This window comes from Andrographis paniculata, unplaced genomic scaffold (assembly GCF_009805555.1).
Source record: "Andrographis paniculata isolate CXL003 unplaced genomic scaffold, ASM980555v1 Contig57END, whole genome shotgun sequence".
Lineage (NCBI taxonomy): Eukaryota > Viridiplantae > Streptophyta > Magnoliopsida > Lamiales > Acanthaceae > Andrographis > Andrographis paniculata.
The window spans coordinates 147,928-166,837 of NW_026137592.1; the positions used below are offsets into that span (position 1 = coordinate 147,928).

At 42.9% G+C, this 18,910-nt stretch overlaps 6 protein-coding genes across 8 annotated transcripts; 4 read left to right on the forward strand and 2 right to left on the reverse strand.

The window, feature by feature from the left end:
• The first annotated feature begins 36 nt into the window (after window positions 1-36).
• LOC127257095 (uncharacterized) lies at window positions 37-2,178 on the forward strand. The gene is made up of 3 exons (XM_051283401.1): window positions 37-586; window positions 1,505-1,768; window positions 1,882-2,178. Exons 1-3 carry the CDS (start codon window positions 167-169, stop codon window positions 2,068-2,070), a joined length of 873 nt encoding a protein of 290 aa, XP_051139358.1. The 5' UTR covers window positions 37-166; the 3' UTR covers window positions 2,071-2,178.
• A 1,117-nt stretch (window positions 2,179-3,295) lies between these two features.
• On the forward strand, window positions 3,296-4,349 carry LOC127257099 (ethylene-responsive transcription factor ERF013). The gene has a single exon (XM_051283407.1). It carries the CDS (start codon window positions 3,420-3,422, stop codon window positions 3,969-3,971), a length of 552 nt encoding a protein of 183 aa, XP_051139364.1. The 5' UTR covers window positions 3,296-3,419; the 3' UTR covers window positions 3,972-4,349.
• A 125-nt stretch (window positions 4,350-4,474) lies between these two features.
• On the reverse strand, window positions 4,475-6,796 carry LOC127257090 (11-beta-hydroxysteroid dehydrogenase B). The gene is made up of 6 exons (XM_051283392.1): window positions 6,435-6,796; window positions 6,155-6,347; window positions 5,827-5,912; window positions 5,541-5,672; window positions 5,203-5,367; window positions 4,475-5,090 (listed from the first exon to the last, which is right to left on the reverse strand). Exons 1-6 carry the CDS (start codon window positions 6,618-6,620, stop codon window positions 4,653-4,655), a joined length of 1,200 nt encoding a protein of 399 aa, XP_051139349.1. The 5' UTR covers window positions 6,621-6,796; the 3' UTR covers window positions 4,475-4,652.
• A 238-nt stretch (window positions 6,797-7,034) lies between these two features.
• Window positions 7,035-11,985, forward strand: LOC127257087 (probable serine/threonine-protein kinase At1g09600). Of its 2 annotated transcripts, none has more exons than XM_051283384.1 (8): window positions 7,035-9,137; window positions 9,307-9,597; window positions 9,794-10,099; window positions 10,261-10,488; window positions 10,704-10,801; window positions 10,903-11,011; window positions 11,121-11,420; window positions 11,519-11,985. In XM_051283384.1, the coding sequence occupies exons 1-8, from the start codon at window positions 8,706-8,708 to the stop codon at window positions 11,666-11,668; spliced, it is 1,914 nt and encodes a 637-aa protein (XP_051139341.1). In that variant the 5' UTR covers window positions 7,035-8,705; the 3' UTR covers window positions 11,669-11,985. The 2 variants fall into 2 exon arrangements, with proteins under 2 accessions (XP_051139341.1, XP_051139342.1); XM_051283385.1 differs by having other exon boundaries at window positions 8,990-9,093.
• A 226-nt stretch (window positions 11,986-12,211) lies between these two features.
• Window positions 12,212-14,550, reverse strand: LOC127257093 (uncharacterized). The gene is made up of 3 exons (XM_051283399.1): window positions 14,100-14,550; window positions 13,295-13,452; window positions 12,212-13,067 (listed from the first exon to the last, which is right to left on the reverse strand). Exons 1-3 carry the CDS (start codon window positions 14,329-14,331, stop codon window positions 12,381-12,383), a joined length of 1,077 nt encoding a protein of 358 aa, XP_051139356.1. The 5' UTR covers window positions 14,332-14,550; the 3' UTR covers window positions 12,212-12,380.
• A 263-nt stretch (window positions 14,551-14,813) lies between these two features.
• On the forward strand, window positions 14,814-18,905 carry LOC127257092 (uncharacterized). Of its 2 annotated transcripts, none has more exons than XM_051283397.1 (10): window positions 14,814-15,213; window positions 15,329-15,367; window positions 15,578-15,698; window positions 15,812-15,873; window positions 16,058-16,125; window positions 16,734-16,783; window positions 17,138-17,207; window positions 17,810-17,933; window positions 18,293-18,409; window positions 18,522-18,905. In XM_051283397.1, the coding sequence occupies exons 1-10, from the start codon at window positions 14,920-14,922 to the stop codon at window positions 18,660-18,662; spliced, it is 1,086 nt and encodes a 361-aa protein (XP_051139354.1). In that variant the 5' UTR covers window positions 14,814-14,919; the 3' UTR covers window positions 18,663-18,905. The 2 variants fall into 2 exon arrangements, with proteins under 2 accessions (XP_051139354.1, XP_051139355.1); XM_051283398.1 differs by having other exon boundaries at window positions 14,819-15,213; window positions 18,494-18,905.
• The last annotated feature ends 5 nt before the right edge of the window (window positions 18,906-18,910 follow it).

An 18,910-nucleotide genomic window follows, 5' to 3' on the forward strand; every position in this document is an offset into this window, starting at 1 on the left:
TTAATCAATAAATTATCTATTCCTTTTTTCTTTTTTTGGTTTTTTTCTGTGGACATGGAATTCCTTCTTCCTGCCGTGCCGTGCCGTCATCTCTCTCTCTTCCTCGGCCACAGCAACAGCCGCTCAACCCCCCCTAAGCTAATTGCGTAACCTGGCTAGCCGGCTCATGGCCGTCGCAGCTGCGCCCGCCTCTCTTCATCTCTCATCGCGCTCCCTCCGCTGCAACAAACCACCGCCCAACAACCCCCCGCCCTTGCTCTTGCGCTTTCCCTCACCTAACACTACTAGTAGTGTAATTATCTCTCACCGCCCTCGCCCTCGCCCTCGCTCTAGGAGGGTAATCAAATGCAAGGCCACGGATGTATCACCCCCATCCTCCTCGCCTGTAGCGGCTGAAGAAGATGGGAAGAATTGGGTTCCGGTGGTGCCTCTGGCGGCGCTCCCCAAGGGCGAGAGGCGCGTCATCATACAGGATGGAGAGACTATACTGCTGCTGTGGTATAAACAGGACGTCTTTGCAATTGAGAACAGGTCTCCTGCTGAGGGTGCGTACAGCGAAGGCTTGCTCAATGCTAAGCTCACTCAGGTACTACTTCGCAATGCAATGCAATGCATCCATGCATCTCTCTCTCTCGCTCTCTCTCTGTTTCATTTTACTGGCTGGCTGGCTGCACGGTTATGAAATCCTTACGTTATAGTTACTATATGACTGAATCTCTAGGCATGGTCAATGAATCCTGGAATGATTTGTCACATGATTTGATCTTCGTGCCCGCTTAGAGGTAGTAGATGGATTGGATTGTTTGTTAAGTTTTTTGTGTCGAAGAGAATTAATTCTCCGTAAAATTCTATTTCACACAGTGGGAATCAAGTCGAATAACTCACATCACAGGTGTTTGAAAAATAAACCTTCTGCACTGAAAGCTAGACAGTAACAAGCAACATAATTGTAGTTTCTCAACAGAACATTTGAGTCTGAAATCTTGTAAGTTGGAACCACGATTTTCTTTGTTTTTCGCTATATGGAAATTAGTCCTTGGGTTGGTCCTAGGATATTGAAATGTAATGTTGGCTCGGATGTTTGGGGTGTGAGTAATATCTATATAGTCTACCCATAACACGTAGTTAGATTGCTCTGCATGCAATTTGAGCCTAGTTGGATTATATTATTCCCAATGGGCATCAGCCTGCTGTTTTTCAACACTGGAGCCAGTGAATCATTTCTGAGTTAAATAATACTCTGATAACTTAACTTAATTGCTTCTTGGGGGCAAGATATGAAGCTGGAGATTGGATTTTAAAGTTTTTGCGTCCACAACCAGACTGAATGTGAAACAACACGTGCACGAGTCAAGAACTTTCTTTGTTCTGTGCTTGCTTGCTTGCTAGCTAAAAGAACTTGCCGTCATCCATCTCATTTGTCGATGAGACATGAGGAGGTTGAATTTTCTTTAAATGGTCTCAAGGTTTCATTTCCCATGCACTTGATAGTTGAGTGGTGCAGGATGGATGTATTGTGTGCCCTACCACGGATAGCACATTTGACCTGAAAACTGGGGAGATTAGAGAGTGGTATCCAAAGAATCCAGTGCTGAGAGTGCTCACTCCACCACTTAGATCTCTGTTTGTGTATCCTGTAAAAGTTGATGGTGAGAATATCTACATAAGCATAAGAAGAGATGCGGAAGTGGATGATGCATCTACAGAGATTGTGTTCAGTGGGAAGGCTCAGCCTGGTGTAACGGCTACAGATGTCAACGTGGACGAGGTATTGGCGTGCACAGGGCGTATATAGTTCCTTGACTTGCCCGAAGAAAGAGTGAATGAATGAATGATTATATCATGTTCTATATAATGAATGAAATATATATGGGTGTACAGGTGCGGATGATTGTGGATGAAGAACAGGGAGGGTTCGGATTCACAGGGAAGAATGAAGTGATAAACGGGAGGGCAGCCATGATTGGGTTCCTGTTGCTTCTGGATTTTGAGCTGTTGACTGGGAAAGGGCTGCTGAAGGGAACAGGTTTCTTGGACTTCATATATTCAGTTGGGAATGCTCTGAACTGATTAGATCAAATGTAAGAAGTGCATATTTGTTGTTTATTATCCTCGGACATGGACATGTGCTTGCTTGTTGTTAATTTATGTGGTTGAAGTGAAGCATGGCATTTTGCATGGCATGGCATGATCGAGAGAGGCTAGTTAGTTAGTTATAGGGAATTAAGCAGAAGAGGGAGGGAGGGAGGGAGGGAGGATGGCAGCATTGGCAAGAATGAATGTATTGTTGTAAATTGTAATGGAAGATCCGTTCTCACTTCTTGGAGAAAAAGAAAGGCAGGGAGGGAGGGAGGGACACACAATAGAATAGAATAGAATAGTGTAGTATAGTATTATAGTATAGTATAGAATATACTTAGTATAATATAATAGAATTGAATAGAGTGAGGAAAAGGGTGGAGTGACGTTGGCCGTGGCGATCTTTGAACTCAAATTCCAATTGGAATCCCAAATCGGTGGTGGTTTGGGTTTGGTCCCTTCAAATATTGAAGATGTATGAATGGATAGTTATAATGTTGCCTTTTGACCTATGACCCGTTGTGATTGTGATTGTGATCGTGATCGTGATCGTGATCGTGATCACAGAGGATTATTGGTCGCTGCTCAGCCCTCCCCTCACCACTTACTCCTACTATGATAATGCCTTAAAGGTGCTGGGTGTCAACGGTGTCCACACTGACACATGCCATTTAGCAAAGCACGTGCTGGATCTATAAATCCTCTATTTATTTATTCAGCAATCCAAATTCAAAAAAGCAGTCGGTGGGGGCGGAGACCCGGTCATCCCTTGACCGCCTCTCTCCTTCTCTTTCACTCACAACAATCTCACGTTAAATATTTATATACACTTGATACTATTTTATTTATTACATACTTTAATTTTATACTCACAAACTGGGGAAGTACTTTATTATATAATAATGCTCAACGTAAGGGCATTATATGTAGGTCGGTGGTCCGCTGCTCTTCCATCATCATCATCGTGATGGTGTGTGTTATGTCATCTGTGTCTGTCCTTCCTTCCGTCCGTATGAACGATGATTTTTGACCCTTTCTAGTTTTGGAATTTTCCCTATCATTTTATTTATATTTGTTGACTGACTTCACCCAGACAGAGAGCCGGAATGGGAAACACATTTATCGTGTACATAGATATTAGTAATATCTTATTTAAAAAAGGAAAAAGGCACCGCTCTTGTTGTTTGGCTAGAGTTTGACCTTTGAATGAATTAATTAATTAATTAAAAAGTTTTGGCTCTGACTTGCCCGTTATTCAACTTATATAAGGCCCCTTCCTCCTCCTCCTCCTCAACTCAACTCAAGGGACGACCAACATACATGAAATTACGAGTCCGAGTATGAGCATGAGCAGCAGCAGCAGGAGGTATAAAGGCGTCCGGCGCCGCAAGTGGGGCAAGTGGGTCTCAGAAATCAGAGTCCCGGGCTCCTCCCAGCGCCTCTGGTTAGGATCCTACACTACCCCGGAGGCCGCCGCCGTCGCCCACGACGTCGCTCTCTACTGCCTCCGTCCGGACTCCTCCCCCCGCACCCTCAATTTCCCCACCATAACAGCAGCCACCCGACCCCTGCCCCTGCCCCTGCACCTGCCCGCCGGAGCTATGTCGCCCCACTCTGTGCAGCGGGCCGCCTCCGACGCCGGACTCGCCATTGACGCCCAATACTTGGATTCCAGGGACCCGCTAGTGGATGATGGCAATAATAAGAGACCAGAGGACGATGATGAAGAAGAAGACGACGACGACGACAATGCTGCTGCTGATGAAGGCAATAAATCAAAGTGTGGGGGAGGAGGGGGGCAATCGAAGAGGAGCGCCAATCACATTCACCATCATAGAGGAGGAGGACGAGAATTCCTCAGCATTTCTGTGGAAGATTATCTCCCACTCTAGTCTGGTCTGGTCTAGTCAGGTCTACACGGCAGAATGAATGAATGACTACACAATCAAAACGAACACGGACGCGTAGAGAATAACAATAACAATAATAAGAGCGAGGGGGGGGGGAGGAGGAATTAATTGGGTGTCAATGCAAGGGGGCAGGCCATGTATTGTGTATTGTATTGTATTGTCTTTTGTATTGGTATTGTAGGCTTGGGTCCGTTCCGTTGGAGGAGGAGGACTCTATCCTCCATTCATCCATCCATCCTACATACCTACCTGTCTCTCTGTTTGCTTTCGTACTACTGCTGCTGCTGCTACCAAGACTACTTACTACTAGTCCAAAGTCCAAAGTCCAACCAATAATAATACCATCTATTCCCCACTCCACCACAACGATGCAATGCTGCTGGGCTGGGGATGATTCAGTTATAATAATTGCGGAGAGGAGACGAGAGGAGAGGAAACAAGCTGCTGCATTGCATTGCAATGCAACACAAGGGGGTGCAGTGCGCTACTGCCTGATTCTGCTTATCTTATTCATTCAGTTCTCCTGCTCATTGCATCTCAACATCATCATCAACAACAACAATTCTCTCTCTCTCCCTCTCTCTACTGCCATTGCCATGGTCGTATCCTCCTGCTCCTCAACACACACACCCTAAACACAGTAAACAACATCGATCCCATCACTCACTCATTTTTGAGTGCGTGATGAAAGGTCAAGGATGACCCAGCAGGGCTGCCAAGAAGCCTATCACTTCTACTACTAATACTGCTGCCTGCTGCCCCAGGAGAGGAAGTGGGAGATGGAGACATGGTGGTGGTGGATGATTCTTCTTCATCCACTGGGACTGGGACTACCCTTAATGTGGATGCGGCCATGGGCATGGGCTCCTCCACAAGGGGCCTCCCTGTGCCCACTAAAGATGTTCTCCTTCTTCTCCCCATTGCCCCGCCGCCGTTGGCCAGGAGGAGTCGGAATGTCCAGTAGAGGACTTTAGGTGCAAATACCCTGTACAAGAAGAATATGTCATACCAGCTTGGATACTTCACATACGGATCCCCTCTGCACGCCCCTGATACCACCGCCTTCGCAAACTCCTCCACCTGCCCCCCGCTCGCATCCACCTGCATCATCATCATCATCAATTCATCACACATCACACTAGCTAGTTGCCTGGCTAGCTAGCTACTTGCTTGTTAAGGCATTCTGCAATCTGCAACTAACTAACTAACTTACTTCCCTTTCCTCCTTCCACTGCATCTCAGTGCCCTCCTCCATCATAAACTTCCCTCTGCTCATCTCTGCTCCTATCCAACCATGTGTCGCAACAGTTATCCCAACCTCACTCTTCACCTCAAATCTCAGTGTCTCGTAGAAGTTTATCAGTGCGGATTTCGCAGCCTACACAATCACAAACACAACCGCATCCCAATTAACCTCCTGTGCTGACACTGACAGACCACTAATGATCTGCTGATACGATATATGCACATTATCAATTAATGTGTGTACAGCTCATCAGCTCCTGCATTTTACAAGTAGTCAGTCAGTCGGTCAGTCGTTCTACTACTTACAGAGTACAAGCTCATCCTCGGCAAAGGAAGCCAATTCTCAACCGAGGCATTCACCACAATGCGGCCGTTGCTTTCCCGCAGATAAGGAAGCGCCACATGCGTTGGATATACATTGCCCCAAAAGTTTATGTCCTGATCAATCAATCAATCAACCAAACAAACAAACATAGTCAATCAAATATACTATACGCATTCTTAATCTCCAAAAGAGCAACCATAAAGTATTTACTCTTTCGTTCACACAACACCGGACCGGACCAGACCAGACCAGATAGTAAGTGCGTACCATTAAAATGGGAAACACGTTCGTGTCCGTAGCTTCTTCAAAGTAGAAAGTGTGGCCCAAGCTGACTGTATTCACCAGATGATCCACTGCAAGAGGGAAACCAACACACACACAATATATGCATTTAGGTATGTATGGTTGTGTGTGCCTCTATCTAGCTTATAATGTTCTTATCGTAGATTGATTGCTTGAACCAACAACCTCTTTGCGGTTAACACACACATGCATTTGTACGAGGGGAGTGCAAGGGTGGTTTGATCAACGTAACAGCAGGGTAAATAAATCAATCAAGCAAGCAATGATGAGCGTACTTAATTAATTTACCTACCGCGTCCGTAGTAGCTGATTGTTTGATTGATAAACCTGTGGCAATCATCCTTCTTGACAACATCGGCAGCAATTATCACCACACTCGGCGCACCCAACCTTATTGCATTCTCCCTAATTCCAAACAGCCTCTGTTCCCTTCGTGCCACCAACACGAGGTTTGCCCCTCTCTTCGCATATTGATAAGCAATTTGCTGCAGCACACATATCTCTGTTTGTATAAATAAAATTGAGGTAGCGAGGTAGTTTAGTTCGTGTGATTGTTTGTAATAGCGACCTACCTCTCCAATACCAGAGGAAGCGCCGGTGATGACGACCACCTTATGGTGCATGTCCTCGGCGGCGAAAAGAGTGGTGTAAAGCCAGTCGCAGAGGGTGATGAAACAGAGGGAGGGCCAGGCGAAGGCGAGGATGAGTAGGCAAGACGGCGGCACAAAGAGGTTGAGGAGGGCGTTGATGAGATCCATGATTGATCGGCTCGGAATATAGTACTAGTACTGGTAGTAGTGTATCAGTTAGTTAATTAATTTTGGGGTTGGGGGACTAGCGTGGGTGAGGATATTGAGGAGGGGGAGGATGGTATAAAGACGAAGGCGAAGGTGGGAGGAGGATGAGGATGATGATGCATGGAGAGAGGCAACCACGTGTTGATGTGCAGAGGAGAGGAGACGCACGCTGTGTATATGTGTGTGGGCTGCTCTCACTGGGCGACGAGACGACAGAAGCTACTGAGCTAATTTAAGCCGTTTGGGTTTGGGTTTGGGTTTGGGTTTGGGTTGCCGCCCTGCCCTACAATTAAAACGAACATTACAACCTAACCCCTTCCTTCCTTCCTGATTCATTGACATTATTATTATTATTATTATTATTATTATTATTATTTATTACTATTATTATTATTGGTAAAAGTTAGTCAGCAAGGCAAGTCAGACGGTAGATAGGAACACGGATCGCAAGATTGCGCAGCCACGTGGCGTCGTGGGGGGGTGACGTAGCCATAGTGGGAGGCACGCCCCCTCTCTCTCCTCTACGTGAACGTGAGAGACAGACAGACAGACAGACAGACAGGCAGAGGTGCAATGTTAATCAGTTAATGTTAATGTAGACTCCAAAGTATGTCAGCCAGTGAGTCAGTCGGTCGGTCAGGCAGCCCTCCAACGATCCAACCATCCATCTCTCTCTCTCTCTCTCAATCAATCAATGAAACTGCTGCCACTACAAACAAGCTGGCTTCTATCAGTCAGTTGGTTCCATGCCACCATCTATCTATCTATCTATCTATCTATCAATCTATCTATCATCCATGAATATGAATATGATCGATCTATTCCCATCTCTTCGCTTCTCTTGTATTGTACGCATCTTGACTTCCCAGTCCCTCCCACAACCACCACCCGAGAGAGAGAGAGAGAGAGAGAGAGAGAACGAAAGAACAGAGAGAGACAGAGAGCATGCATGCATTGTGTTTGGGATGGATGGCAGCTGATACAATATGTGAATACAATCAAATTACTATTACTATTACATCATCAGCTGTTGCTCGCTCGCTTTCTTTTTAGCTTTCTTTCCTTTATCACCATTTTCATTCATTCAATGTGAATGAGAGGAGGAGTAGGAACAAGGGAGGAGGGAGGAGGGCAGGGCAACATACATAATTACTACGTACATATACATACATATATATATTATTATATATTTTTACAGAAATTAATAGTATCATATAATATATACATCTACTTGGTTAATTTGTAATTCCCAACAGCCCAGAATTTCAAGACAGGAGAATAAGAAGAGGCATAATTCGATTCTGGAACCCACCCAAAATCTCCCTCCCTCCCTCCCGTTAGGCATTAGGCAGGCAGGCTCTGCAGCCCCCCACCCTCACCTTGGACCAGAAACCCTCTGCATAATCATAATATCATATCACTTCATACTATTATTCATCTGCATTCTTCCGATCCTCACAATGAGGATAATAATAATAATAATGACGCATATACGTCGTCTTTTTCTACGCCTCCCCTGATTCATCATCATCATTCGTACATGAGCACTGCTACATTCTGGTCTGGGTTTTTCACACTCGTCTCCTTTTCTTCCCCATCAATCAATTTCGTGTGTGTGCGTGTTTAAGCTTGTTTCAATTGAATCTCTATCTATATTACCGGATCATTGATCTTCTTTCTTCCCTGTATCTTAACATTATATACTAGATGCTGCTTTGATCGTTTGCTCAGTATCATTCATGCCTTTGGTTTGGGGATTCGGAGAGCCATTGGATTCAATTCCCGTTGATCCCTCCCTGTGCCTTTGAATTCAAGATTTTCCAATAACCATCCTTCAAGGGGCAATTCTTTATTTATTTTTTTGTTTTTTAATTTTTTTTTGGTGGGGAGGGGGAGAGGAACCACTCGCATGAGAATAGGATTCTTTCCTTTTGGTCTGATTCGGGCCAGCCATGAAATGTCGTAAAGCTTCATACCAGAAGGGCTGATTGTGCACGTTGGTGGGGGAGAATATATACATACATATATATATATATATATGAAAGGATGGGCAGCCTCTGTTCAAGAGAATCAAATGGAAATGATTATGATGGCCAAAGTTGCAACAAGGGAAAGGAGGATCATGGAACAAAATATTCAGTGCAGATGATGTTTATGGTTGCTCCCTCCAAAGAAGACGTCAAAGGCCAGCAGGATGATTCAAAGAATGAAGCCTCTTCTCGTCAACACCACAAGAATGCACCAATTCCAAATGCCGGTGACAACATCAATGCCAGCACCAAAATCGTGGAAAGGCGCGGTTGTTCCATGGAATTAAGCAGAGCTCATCAAGGAACGCAGAGGATGGCCAGCATGCCGCATGGAGCGAAAGCTGAACAGGTTGCTGCCGGGTGGCCGCCATGGCTAACCTCAGTGGCTGGGGAGGCTGTTAAAGGTTGGACTCCTCGGAGGACAGACTCGTATGAGAAACTGAGCAAAGTCAGTTGAATTTGATTTAATTTAGTTTATCTTCCATGCAATGCACTGATGAGTCAATGAGTTAGTTTGGTGCATTTACTTGGTTACTTCTCTGCAACACAAGACAACTTTAATAGTAGTAATTATAATAAAGTGTAATGTAATGTAATGTATGGTGTATGTGTTTCAGATTGGGCAGGGAACGTATAGCAGTGTTTACATGGCCCGTGATCTAACCAACAACAAAACTGTGGCGATGAAAAAGGTAAGATTTGTTAATATGGACCCAGAGAGCGTCCGCTTCATGGCAAGAGAGGTTTGTATCCTACGCAGATTAGACCACCACCCCAATGTCATGAAGCTTGATGCCCTGGTCCTATCAAGGGTATCGGGAAGCTTCTATCTCGTTTTCGATTACATGGAACACGATCTTGCTGGACTTTTAGCATCGCCGGATGTGCCCAAATTTACTGAACCACAGGTGCACGCCATTCTCTCTTCTTTCAAAATGTATAATCGATTTGGTCTGGTCTGGTCTTGTCTGCTCTGGTCTATGATTTGAAGTAGTAATACAATGACTAATTAATGGCTGGCTGGCATTGTTTGCGTATTTGGAGCCCAGCCCACCCTTCGCATAATGCTTTGGTTTTTTAATCATGTATGCGATGTGGCTGCAGATCAAATGTTTCATGAAGCAAATTTTATGTGGGTTAGAACACTGCCATAGCTGCGGCATCCTTCATCGAGACATCAAAGGTGCAAATCTGCTAGTTGACAGTAAGGGAAATCTGAAGATTGGAGACTTCGGGTTGGCCAACTTCCAGAAGCAACCATTGACAAGCCGCGTGGTTACTTTGTGGTATAGAGCACCTGAGCTGTTGCTAGGAGCGAAAGAGTACGGACCGGCGATTGATTTATGGAGCGTTGGCTGTATTCTGGCTGAATTGTTTATTGGGAAGCCTATCATGCCCGGGAGAACAGAGGTAATTGCTACTGCTGCTGAGTTTCTAGAATGTTGTTGTTACTTGCTCCTTTTTTTTTTCTCTTTCGTTTATAAATGAGGCGTTTTGTTGGTGTTGAGCTCATCTTTATGTATACCACATCAATGATCTATCTATGTGTCTATCTATGAATGCTGTGATAGGTGGAGCAAATGCACAAGATCTTCAAGCTATGTGGTTCTCCTACAGAGGAGTATTGGACCAAAGCAAAATTCCCTCATGCTAGTAGTTTTAAATCACAGCGCGCTTACAAGCGACGCCTGTCTGATGTATTCAGAGAATTCCCTCCGTCGGCCTTGGCTCTGCTGGAAGTACTCTTGTCCATAGATCCCGAGGGAAGGGGGACTGCTGCTTCTGCACTCAAAAGCCAGGTATGCATGCATGCTTGCTTGCTCGCTTATGTGGATGTGTATGTGTATGTATATGTATATATTGGCTGCCTGGCTCTTTTGGGTTTTGATTTGATTTGATTTGATGCTACTGTACTGCTAATTGCTGGCTGCTCTATGACAGAGACAGAGGTAGAGTAGTAATGAAATGCTGTTTGTTTCCAATCCATTATCATATTCTTGTCTGTTCCTGCCAGTTCTTCGTGACAAACCCTCTCCCCTGCGATCCATCCAGCCTACCTAAATATCCTCCCAGCAAAGAATTTGATGCCAGGCTCAGAGAAGAAGCAAGAAGGTAACCTTGAGCTGCATCCAGAAGGAAATGATGAATGTATCTTAGTTCTAAAATACTTCGTTACTTATATATATACATGGTCTATGTAATTGGATGTCCAGGAAAAGGCAGAGGGAAATGGAAATGGGAATGGGAATGGATGAGAGTGCAAAAGGCTGTGAAGCTGAATATGCCAAGAACAACTCCACAGTGCAGAAGCCCCTTCCACAAGTACTTTCAAAGATACTTCCCATTTATGAATTATGATCATCCCTTCTACTGTGCATACCATCAATCAATCTTTCTTCATTACAACTAAGATTGAGGAATTTTGCAACAGGAGCAACTAAACAGGGGATCCACTTACGTGTTCAATCAACAGGAGGAGGAAAGGCAAAGGCGCCCAATTGGAGATCTGAAAGCCGGCCTTAATCACTCAAGCTCAATGATCCACCCTACTATTGTGGGAGGATATTCTTGGGGTGGTAACAAGATCAATGGTGATCCGGGTTTAGTCTCAGCGCGTACCTTGAGTTCTTCCCAACATGGAAATGGCTTTCAAGTGCTTCCATCACTACAAGACCCATCAGATTATCACTCCAAGGACACCTCTGCCTTGTCTTCGTCCAATAACTTGATGGTATGTTGTTCAAACTAGCTGCATTTCCATTTGTCCCTTTACTATCATTTGCTACTATTATATTAATTAGTCTGCAAACTGTTCCATTTATGTTACAGGGGGGGTATGCACCAAAGAGAAGCAGGATACACTTCTCCGGGCCACTGATGCCACCGGGGGGCAACATGGAAGACATGCTGAAAGAGCATGAGAGACAGATCCAAGAGGCAGTGCGCAAGACACGGATGGGTAAACCAAGGCCAGAATAGAAGATCCTGTTAGGATTGCTTCATTCTTTCATTTCAAACATTATCTGTCTATCTCACCAGGATGCAGCAGCAAAACCTTAAAACACAAACACCACAGCAACAACAAGATGGATAGAGAAGGAAAGTGCCAAGGCTGCTACTGATTATATCATATCATATCAATCATGTTGTGCTGTTTGTGTGAGAAGGGAAGGGAAGCATATGTAAGTTGTAAATTTGCTTGGCAAGTAATGGACAGGAACACTTTCGGGGGGAGGGGGTATTATTGAAATTGATTTGTGTACACACTGTTCCCAAATTTAGAAACTATCCTATCATACCCTATCCTAACAGAAAATATACAAACATAATATGCCTCGTTCTTTCTCAAACGCAACGCACACATAGGTAACAGCAGGACCTAGTACTCCTTAGGAAGCTTGGGTTCAACCATATATTGAAGATTATATTCTTGACCTAGTGATAATTTTAAGTAGATGAGGAAATTTGTAAATGTATCGAATAGTACACCTCAATGTAATTACACCCACACCACACCATACATGCATAAAACAGCGGATGTTATATAGAATAGAATCATTTATCACATATATATATATATATATGTAGTGAGAGAGAGAGAGAGAGAGATGCTACATCAAAGGAGGAGCAGCAGCAGCAAAACTGCTACCTCTAAACTGAAGAGTTTCAACACTGTACATTTGAGCCAGAACTAAAGATCTTGCTTAGGCTTGCGGCTCAGATCAGAATAGTGACCCCCCATTAGTTGCAGAATCTCTCCCCACAAACCTTCAGAGGAGGAGGACGAAGAATTTTGTGCAGAAACCCCAGATAACAAGTTTGCGCTGCAGGCGGCAACATACCAATAGTTGGACTCCACCTCGTCCAACAGTTGGTCCAGCTGCCACCCAGCATATCCCATGAAGAATTTGAAATCCTGAGGCCTAAGCTGCCCCTTCTTTATCAATGCTGAGGCTTCATCCAGAGTATTTCGGGAGCCAAAATATATACCAGGAATCACCTCTTCAAATCCGGCAAGGCCTCCGTTATCTCCAGCTCTCAACAAGAACATGCTTGCATCAAGAGGTCCGCCAAAATGCAAAGAACAATCAGCAAATGTAGTTGCCAGCTCTGCATTAGCAGGACTCATGTGTCTCATTCTTTTGTGCAGTGGGCGATTGATTACAACCCCAAATGGACCCTCATATGGATTCCTTGTTCCAGATCGCAGGAGTAGGACTACAGTCCTCTCAAAGGTGCGAACTCCATCAAGCTTTTCCGTAGCCACAAGGAGGCAACCATTCTCAGGCGCTGAAATGGGGTGTGCCCACTTGAGGGGAAGCGACTTTGACCCAGGCGAAGTTCTATCTTGATTGTCAGCAGCATCTGCAGTTTCAGCCTGTGACAAAATTTTAGCACAGATCCTACACTTTCTTTGCACTATTTTGATAGTTCAACCATTGTGTTTTTTACACTTGCAACAAAGCAACCAAATGTAACAGTAAATTCAAGCATGCCAAATCAGAATCTAGTTCGTGGAGAGAGAAGGATGTTTCAGTAGTGAGGGTATCAGCATGAATATCAATCCATAAACCTCAATAGCAAATGCCTTCAAGAAAGAAATACCTGCTCCTGCAGGTAGAGCAATGCTCTAAACTCTCTCCAGTTCAAAGGTTTATAATTAGACTTCTGCACACCGGCGGCATCGCCAGACATATCACTTCCGGGAGGATCATTGCTTCGCTTAACTCCATCTCCTCTAGCTTTCAAATCATCGTGGTCTCCTGCAAATGCAAAAACATCCACACAAAATGAATTTCAAGCCTCAAGCCCCAATTCAAATGTCATGGCTGGACGCCCCCTCCTACATTTAACATCACCATCAACGTTACCAAAACTCTCAAAAGACATTCGAATGCAAGTAGACTCTGAGGTCACTGGGCTTAACTATTCTTGGACATAAGTTTATGAGAACAAATTAGATAGATGCATTAGCATTCTGACCTCCAACAGTCATATGCTATACCCTTCTTATATATCCAGGTTAAACCTCATAATGTGTCTGAAATTTCCTTTCATGATTTTCACCAAGCTGCTATACACGAAAGGGCACACAGACAGAACCATCAAAAGCTCCAACCTTTGATCATTTAGGCATAGGACGTCATACAACAACGATCATCGTGAACATCATAAGAAATATCACACTACTATAAAATGTTCACCTACTAGGTGTGTGTAAGGTTCTGTACAAAACAAAACACGTCCAAAGTTTGGGAAATTTCTTTCAGCAAGCAATGGGCTAACAGGCTACTCGGTCTCCCTATCCCTATCCCTATACCACCTAGGCATCACAAATCAACAAGTTCACAGAAGATTCTTCTTTTCGGGTGAAGACAAGAAAAAAAGGAAGGGTGGAAGGAATATTCACCAGAATTGGCAGAGTAGGAGTCCGAACTAGAATTTCCATTGTTTTTTTTACCCGTAGCCCTGAGCGAAACCGATCGATGCCGACGATAGCCAAGAGAAGATTCCTTCCTCGACAACCTAACTTGCCATCCAATTGATTGATTATTTCTCAAGTTCCAGTAAAGGGGCCTATCAGAAAACGAATTTCCGAGGAGAAATCCATTGCTTTCGGCATGCAGGCACCATAGATCCATCGATCAAACTCCCCTCCAAAGTAAAAATATATATAAATATATCTAGAGAGAGAGAGAGAGAATGTTCCTCCTGTTCCCCAATTTACCTAAAGAAGGGTGATTTAATGATGACTCGAGGAAGGGAAAGGCAGGTGAGGTGAGTTGCAAAAGGGCCGAAGGGAGAGAGGGAGAATATGCTGAAATGCTGCGTCATTTTCGATTTAATGATAAGGGAAACGAGGGGGAAGATAGATAAATGAGTAGATGACAGTCAGTCGTCGATACGCTCCGTGCTTGGAGAGGGAGAGCGGTGCAGTTTAGTTGGGCCAGGGGTGGACACGCTATATTACGCCGCTTAAAGCTAGCTCTCTACTGAGTCCTGGACCTGACCTAAACCTACTGCTTTTCTTCAGTGATTCACCGTTACAATTGCAATTACAATTATAATTATTATTATTATCGTCGTCATTAATTAACAATAATATCTAACCCGGTAGCTAGCTAGCTAGCTATCGATCTATCTATCCACCGCTGCCATTCTTGACTGCTGCTAGCAAGCAAGCGCTAATCACTGTGCAGCTGTAACGCTACTCTTCATTTTCTTCCTCAATGTCAATCCCATCTTCCATATTCTTTCCATCCTCCGCCTGCAACTGCAATTGCAATTGCAATTCTAATACTCTCACTTCTACTTGTCGTGCAATCTCTCGGATCCCCCTCACCATCAACCTCTCAACTCACCCCCTGTGCAAGAGAAACCGCTCCTATTCCAGAAATTCTCTGAATCAAGAAAAGATTATTAATTCCACAGAGAAAGAAGAAGAAGATGCTGTCGACGGAACCACCGTTGCTCCATCCACAAGTTTCCTGTCTTTCCTCTGTCCCTTGCTTAAACTAGTCTCCGTGCGTAATCCTGTTGCTCCGATTGCTTCTCGGTTGTGTTTTGAGTAATTAAATGACTTAGGGCTTGAGTAATATGTAAGCATGCTGCGCTTCTCATGCTTCGACTGTCTCGCAGGCTGGAGATCCCTCTGGAGAAAGAAACTATGTGCTCGAGGTTTTGAACGCTTCTTCTTCTCTTCTATTCTATGTTGTTAGTAGGAGGTTATATACAATACTCCATAATGCTGTTATATTGTCGAATGCGGATGGGATAATCTTCTCTCCATTCCACGTTCTTTGGGCATTTCTCTATTTATCCGTGTTTGTGTTTATGCATGTCTTTGCATATTTGATCTCATTTTTCTTTCTTTTTAAATTCTGCTAGGAGGCTACCTCTTCCTTGTCTAGCATAGCAAGGTTCCCTTGGGGGTCTAGATCGATATCTGATGATTTAAACAACCAGCAGGAAACAGGGCCTCCCCTACGTCTCCAGCTTTTTGAATTTGGTAAGTTCTTCCAGTTCACGATACATGGAAGAAGTATGTTATCACTCTTTTGCAATACATGCAGTAAATTATCTGACCTCAGACTAACTGACAAGTATTGAACTTGTAAACAGAGGCATGCCCCTTCTGCCGTCGGGTTCGAGAGGCTATAACTGAGCTTGATTTATCTGTGGAGGTGCTCAAGAGAAATTTTTGAAGTGCATAATTTACTTAGGGTGCCCCTAAGTTAATAAATTTAATTTATCAATGTCCTCTCAGACTAGCAATCATACTGCACTTTCAACTAAATTTTCTGCCTCTTACAGAATTTTTTAGGGCAGTTGTAATTGATTCTTGAAAACAACCCTTTGTTTGTGCAGATATTTCCATGTCCAAAAGGGTCAATAAGACACAGGCCAATGCTTAAAACACTTGGTGGCAGGGAACAGTATGCTATTATACTTCACATATCATTGAAGCTACATCCTATTTCTCTGCAAGGAAACAATCATTTCGTTTTTATTTTATCAGTTATGACAGTTGCTGTTGGAACCATATGCAGTACCAGTGAACTGTTAGTTAAGATGACGATTGAAAGGATGGTGTTCATCCTACTAATGAGAATTTCTAATGGTTGAAGGCATCCTGTTTGCTCATATTAATGATAATCCGAATAGGTCACACACCCGAAAAGTTGATTGCAAGTGTTCTTTGATTATCTGTTTTCAATGTTAGCAATCCTGGAATTTAAGGTTCAAGTTTTTGTATTTAAATTAGTGTGATTTATGATTATGTAAATGCATTATAGTGAATTCGAAGTCTCTCAAACAGTCAATGATCTTTCTGCCTCACTTTGCAAAGAATAAATACTTGTGTCAATGACTCATGGACCAGACATAGTGGAATAAGCGCATAGGGGGTTGTGGTGATGATGAGGATAATAGTCTTTAAACTCTGAATACATTCACCTTGTTTCTATATTTAAAAGGATCCTCAAATTTTTTATGGCTGGATGGCTTCATTGGATTATTACTTACTAAATTTATCCTTTTGCAGGTTCCCTTTCCTTGTTGACCCCAATACTGGAACTGTGATGTATGAAAGCAGTAAGGCTTTCAGACAAATATATCTTCACATATGAAATGATTTGTGTTGTACTTGCGTCCATATTAAGATATCCCATAGCCCCTTCACAAGTTAGTGAAATATTGGATTGTTATATTGTTGCGACATGTCTTAGCTCCTGCTTGTAGTGGTACTACCACTTACTAAAATCTCTATTTGTTTTCAAATGTGTCATATTTTTACAATGCCTATGAAAGATCTGTAGTTTTCCTCATGATTTTTAACAGATTTTACGGTAAATTCAGATTGTGGACATGATTTTCTTAACAGCCTCTTTTGACTTTTATCTTGCCCAGGCTTTCAACTTTTGGGTTTTCTATTTTATTGTTGATTAGGTGACATTGTAAAGTACTTATTTCAGCAGTATGGTGGAAACAAGAACCCCTCATTTGGATTGTTGGAGAGGTAATTACATAGTAATTTCTGCTTTTTAGATTTGCTTTAGAGCATGGGTTATTCGTTATGCCACGTTGATGCACTTAGCTGGATCTCATTGTCTTAATTAATTTGTTTAAACCCTTGTGTTCTTTTGTAATTTTACCATAGGTTTTTACTATTCAGATATTTTTTCTCTTAAAAAATATCGCATCAAACAATTATTTTTTATTTTATTATTTTATATTATATTACAAATTTATTTTATATTCAAAACATCACATCAAACAACTATTCAAATTCAATTTTTTACTATTCAAAAATCAAACCCAAAAACTAAAACCCACAAACAAACACACTTAAAATTTCTGTTGTAAGATTTGCATTTTGGCATCCTTAAAAATTGTTTTCATCCATGAAAATACATGCTAATTGGACAGCAAGCTTTTGAAATCAGGAAAGGGTATTCCAGTTCTTTGTCAGCTTTGGTTCTTCAGCCCATATGATGTCATGGTGTGCTTTATTATTATTATTATTATTTAGATCTTCCAGTAAGTATTAACAGCTTTATTAGATTAGAAAGTATGTGGATTACATATTTCAACTTTTGGACCATCATGCCTGTTCTGCAGCACGCCCCTCACTGGATGGGTACCAACACTTCTTCGAGCAGGCAGAGGCATGACATTATGGAAGAATTCCATTAAAGAACCACCTCCCCACAAACTGGAACTTTTCTCCTACGAAAACAATCCTGTAAGTACAGAAGAAGCTATCCATGGGGTTTCACTTTCTTGCTTCAGAGTTATTGTTTCTTGTATTTGCCCTTTCTGACTTGCATTAGCACAGTTTTATTTTATTTTTATTTTTCACACTAATTAGCACAAAGTTGTGCTAGGTGAATTTGAAGGTTTAATAATATCTTTCCTAGTGATTAGAGACATAGGAGGAGTTAAGAGGTGTCCTTGAGTACTTTTGAAGCATTAGTGGGATCAAAATCACATTAGCATAGCGACATTTAGAATTTTGCATGGCGGAATGATAACAAGCCTTAGGCTAAGAAGTCCATGGATGAATTCATGAATTGTATGAAGATGTAATTGCTCTGAGTGCAGTATGCTCGGATTGTTCGCGAAGCCCTTTGTGAACTGGAACTTGCTTACATTCTTGAGAGTGTGGGCAGGGGGTCAAAACGAGCAGAGTTGCTGTATGAGTTGTCTGGATCTGAAGAGGTGAAGTATTCTTTCATTACTAATACTAATTTAAATTCATGTATCTGGAGGAGAATTTGAAGGTGCAAGTGAAATGGTGGGCAGGTGCCTTACCTTGTGGATCCTAACACAGGCATGGGCATTGGCGGGGAGGGGGGTTACAAGAAAATCCTATCATACTTGTTCCAGACATATGCTGTTGCTGCTGCAACTGCGACATCCACGTAGTCAGGCAGGTAGCCACAACATTGCAATGTTTGTTGTATATAGGTAGCGGGCTCTTCAGCTTCGTCTTCGTCTTCATCTTCTTGGGGGCATCGAGGCAGTTGAGTTGGGCAAACGTGGATGAATCATTCAAATGTAGTAGCGGTAGGAGGGACTTCCAGATGATCATTAGTAGTAGTAGTATTCAAAGCTTTTGACAGTGTCAAAGGAACCGACATTGATAAATTAGCTAGCTAGCTAGCTAGCTTGTCATAAAAGTCAAATGGTCATATACATAGAGACACTTGTTACATGTGC

Bases quoted from the DNA above. Each gene is read 5' to 3' on its own strand.
- LOC127257095 (XM_051283401.1), top strand. From the start codon at position 167: ATGGCCGTCGCAGCTGCGCCCGCCTCTCTTCATCTCTCATCGCGCTCC. The intron at 587-1,504 runs GTACTACTTCGC...TGAGTGGTGCAG, and splicing joins TCAATGCTAAGCTCACTCAG to GATGGATGTATTGTGTGCCC. The intron at 1,769-1,881 runs GTATTGGCGTGC...ATGGGTGTACAG, and splicing joins CAGATGTCAACGTGGACGAG to GTGCGGATGATTGTGGATGA.
- LOC127257099 (XM_051283407.1), top strand. From the start codon at position 3,420: ATGAGCATGAGCAGCAGCAGCAGGAGGTATAAAGGCGTCCGGCGCCGC.
- LOC127257090 (XM_051283392.1), bottom strand. From the start codon at position 6,620: ATGGATCTCATCAACGCCCTCCTCAACCTCTTTGTGCCGCCGTCTTGC. The intron at 5,368-5,540 runs GTAAGTAGTAGA...GTGATTGTGTAG, and splicing joins CGAGGATGAGCTTGTACTCT to GCTGCGAAATCCGCACTGAT. The intron at 5,091-5,202 runs GTAAGTTAGTTA...ATGATGATGCAG, and splicing joins AGTGGAAGGAGGAAAGGGAA to GTGGATGCGAGCGGGGGGCA.
- LOC127257087 (XM_051283384.1), top strand. From the start codon at position 8,706: ATGGGCAGCCTCTGTTCAAGAGAATCAAATGGAAATGATTATGATGGC. The intron at 10,489-10,703 runs GTATGCATGCAT...TGTTCCTGCCAG, and splicing joins CTTCTGCACTCAAAAGCCAG to TTCTTCGTGACAAACCCTCT. The intron at 11,012-11,120 runs GTACTTTCAAAG...ATTTTGCAACAG, and splicing joins TGCAGAAGCCCCTTCCACAA to GAGCAACTAAACAGGGGATC.
- LOC127257093 (XM_051283399.1), bottom strand. From the start codon at position 14,331: ATGGATCTATGGTGCCTGCATGCCGAAAGCAATGGATTTCTCCTCGGA. The intron at 13,453-14,099 runs GTGAATATTCCT...TTGCATTTGCAG, and splicing joins CTCCTACTCTGCCAATTCTG to GAGACCACGATGATTTGAAA. The intron at 13,068-13,294 runs GTATTTCTTTCT...ATTTTGTCACAG, and splicing joins TGCTCTACCTGCAGGAGCAG to GCTGAAACTGCAGATGCTGC.
- LOC127257092 (XM_051283397.1), top strand. From the start codon at position 14,920: ATGTCAATCCCATCTTCCATATTCTTTCCATCCTCCGCCTGCAACTGC. The intron at 15,699-15,811 runs GTAAGTTCTTCC...ACTTGTAAACAG, and splicing joins TCTCCAGCTTTTTGAATTTG to AGGCATGCCCCTTCTGCCGT. The intron at 16,784-17,137 runs GTAAGGCTTTCA...ATTGTTGATTAG, and splicing joins AACTGTGATGTATGAAAGCA to GTGACATTGTAAAGTACTTA.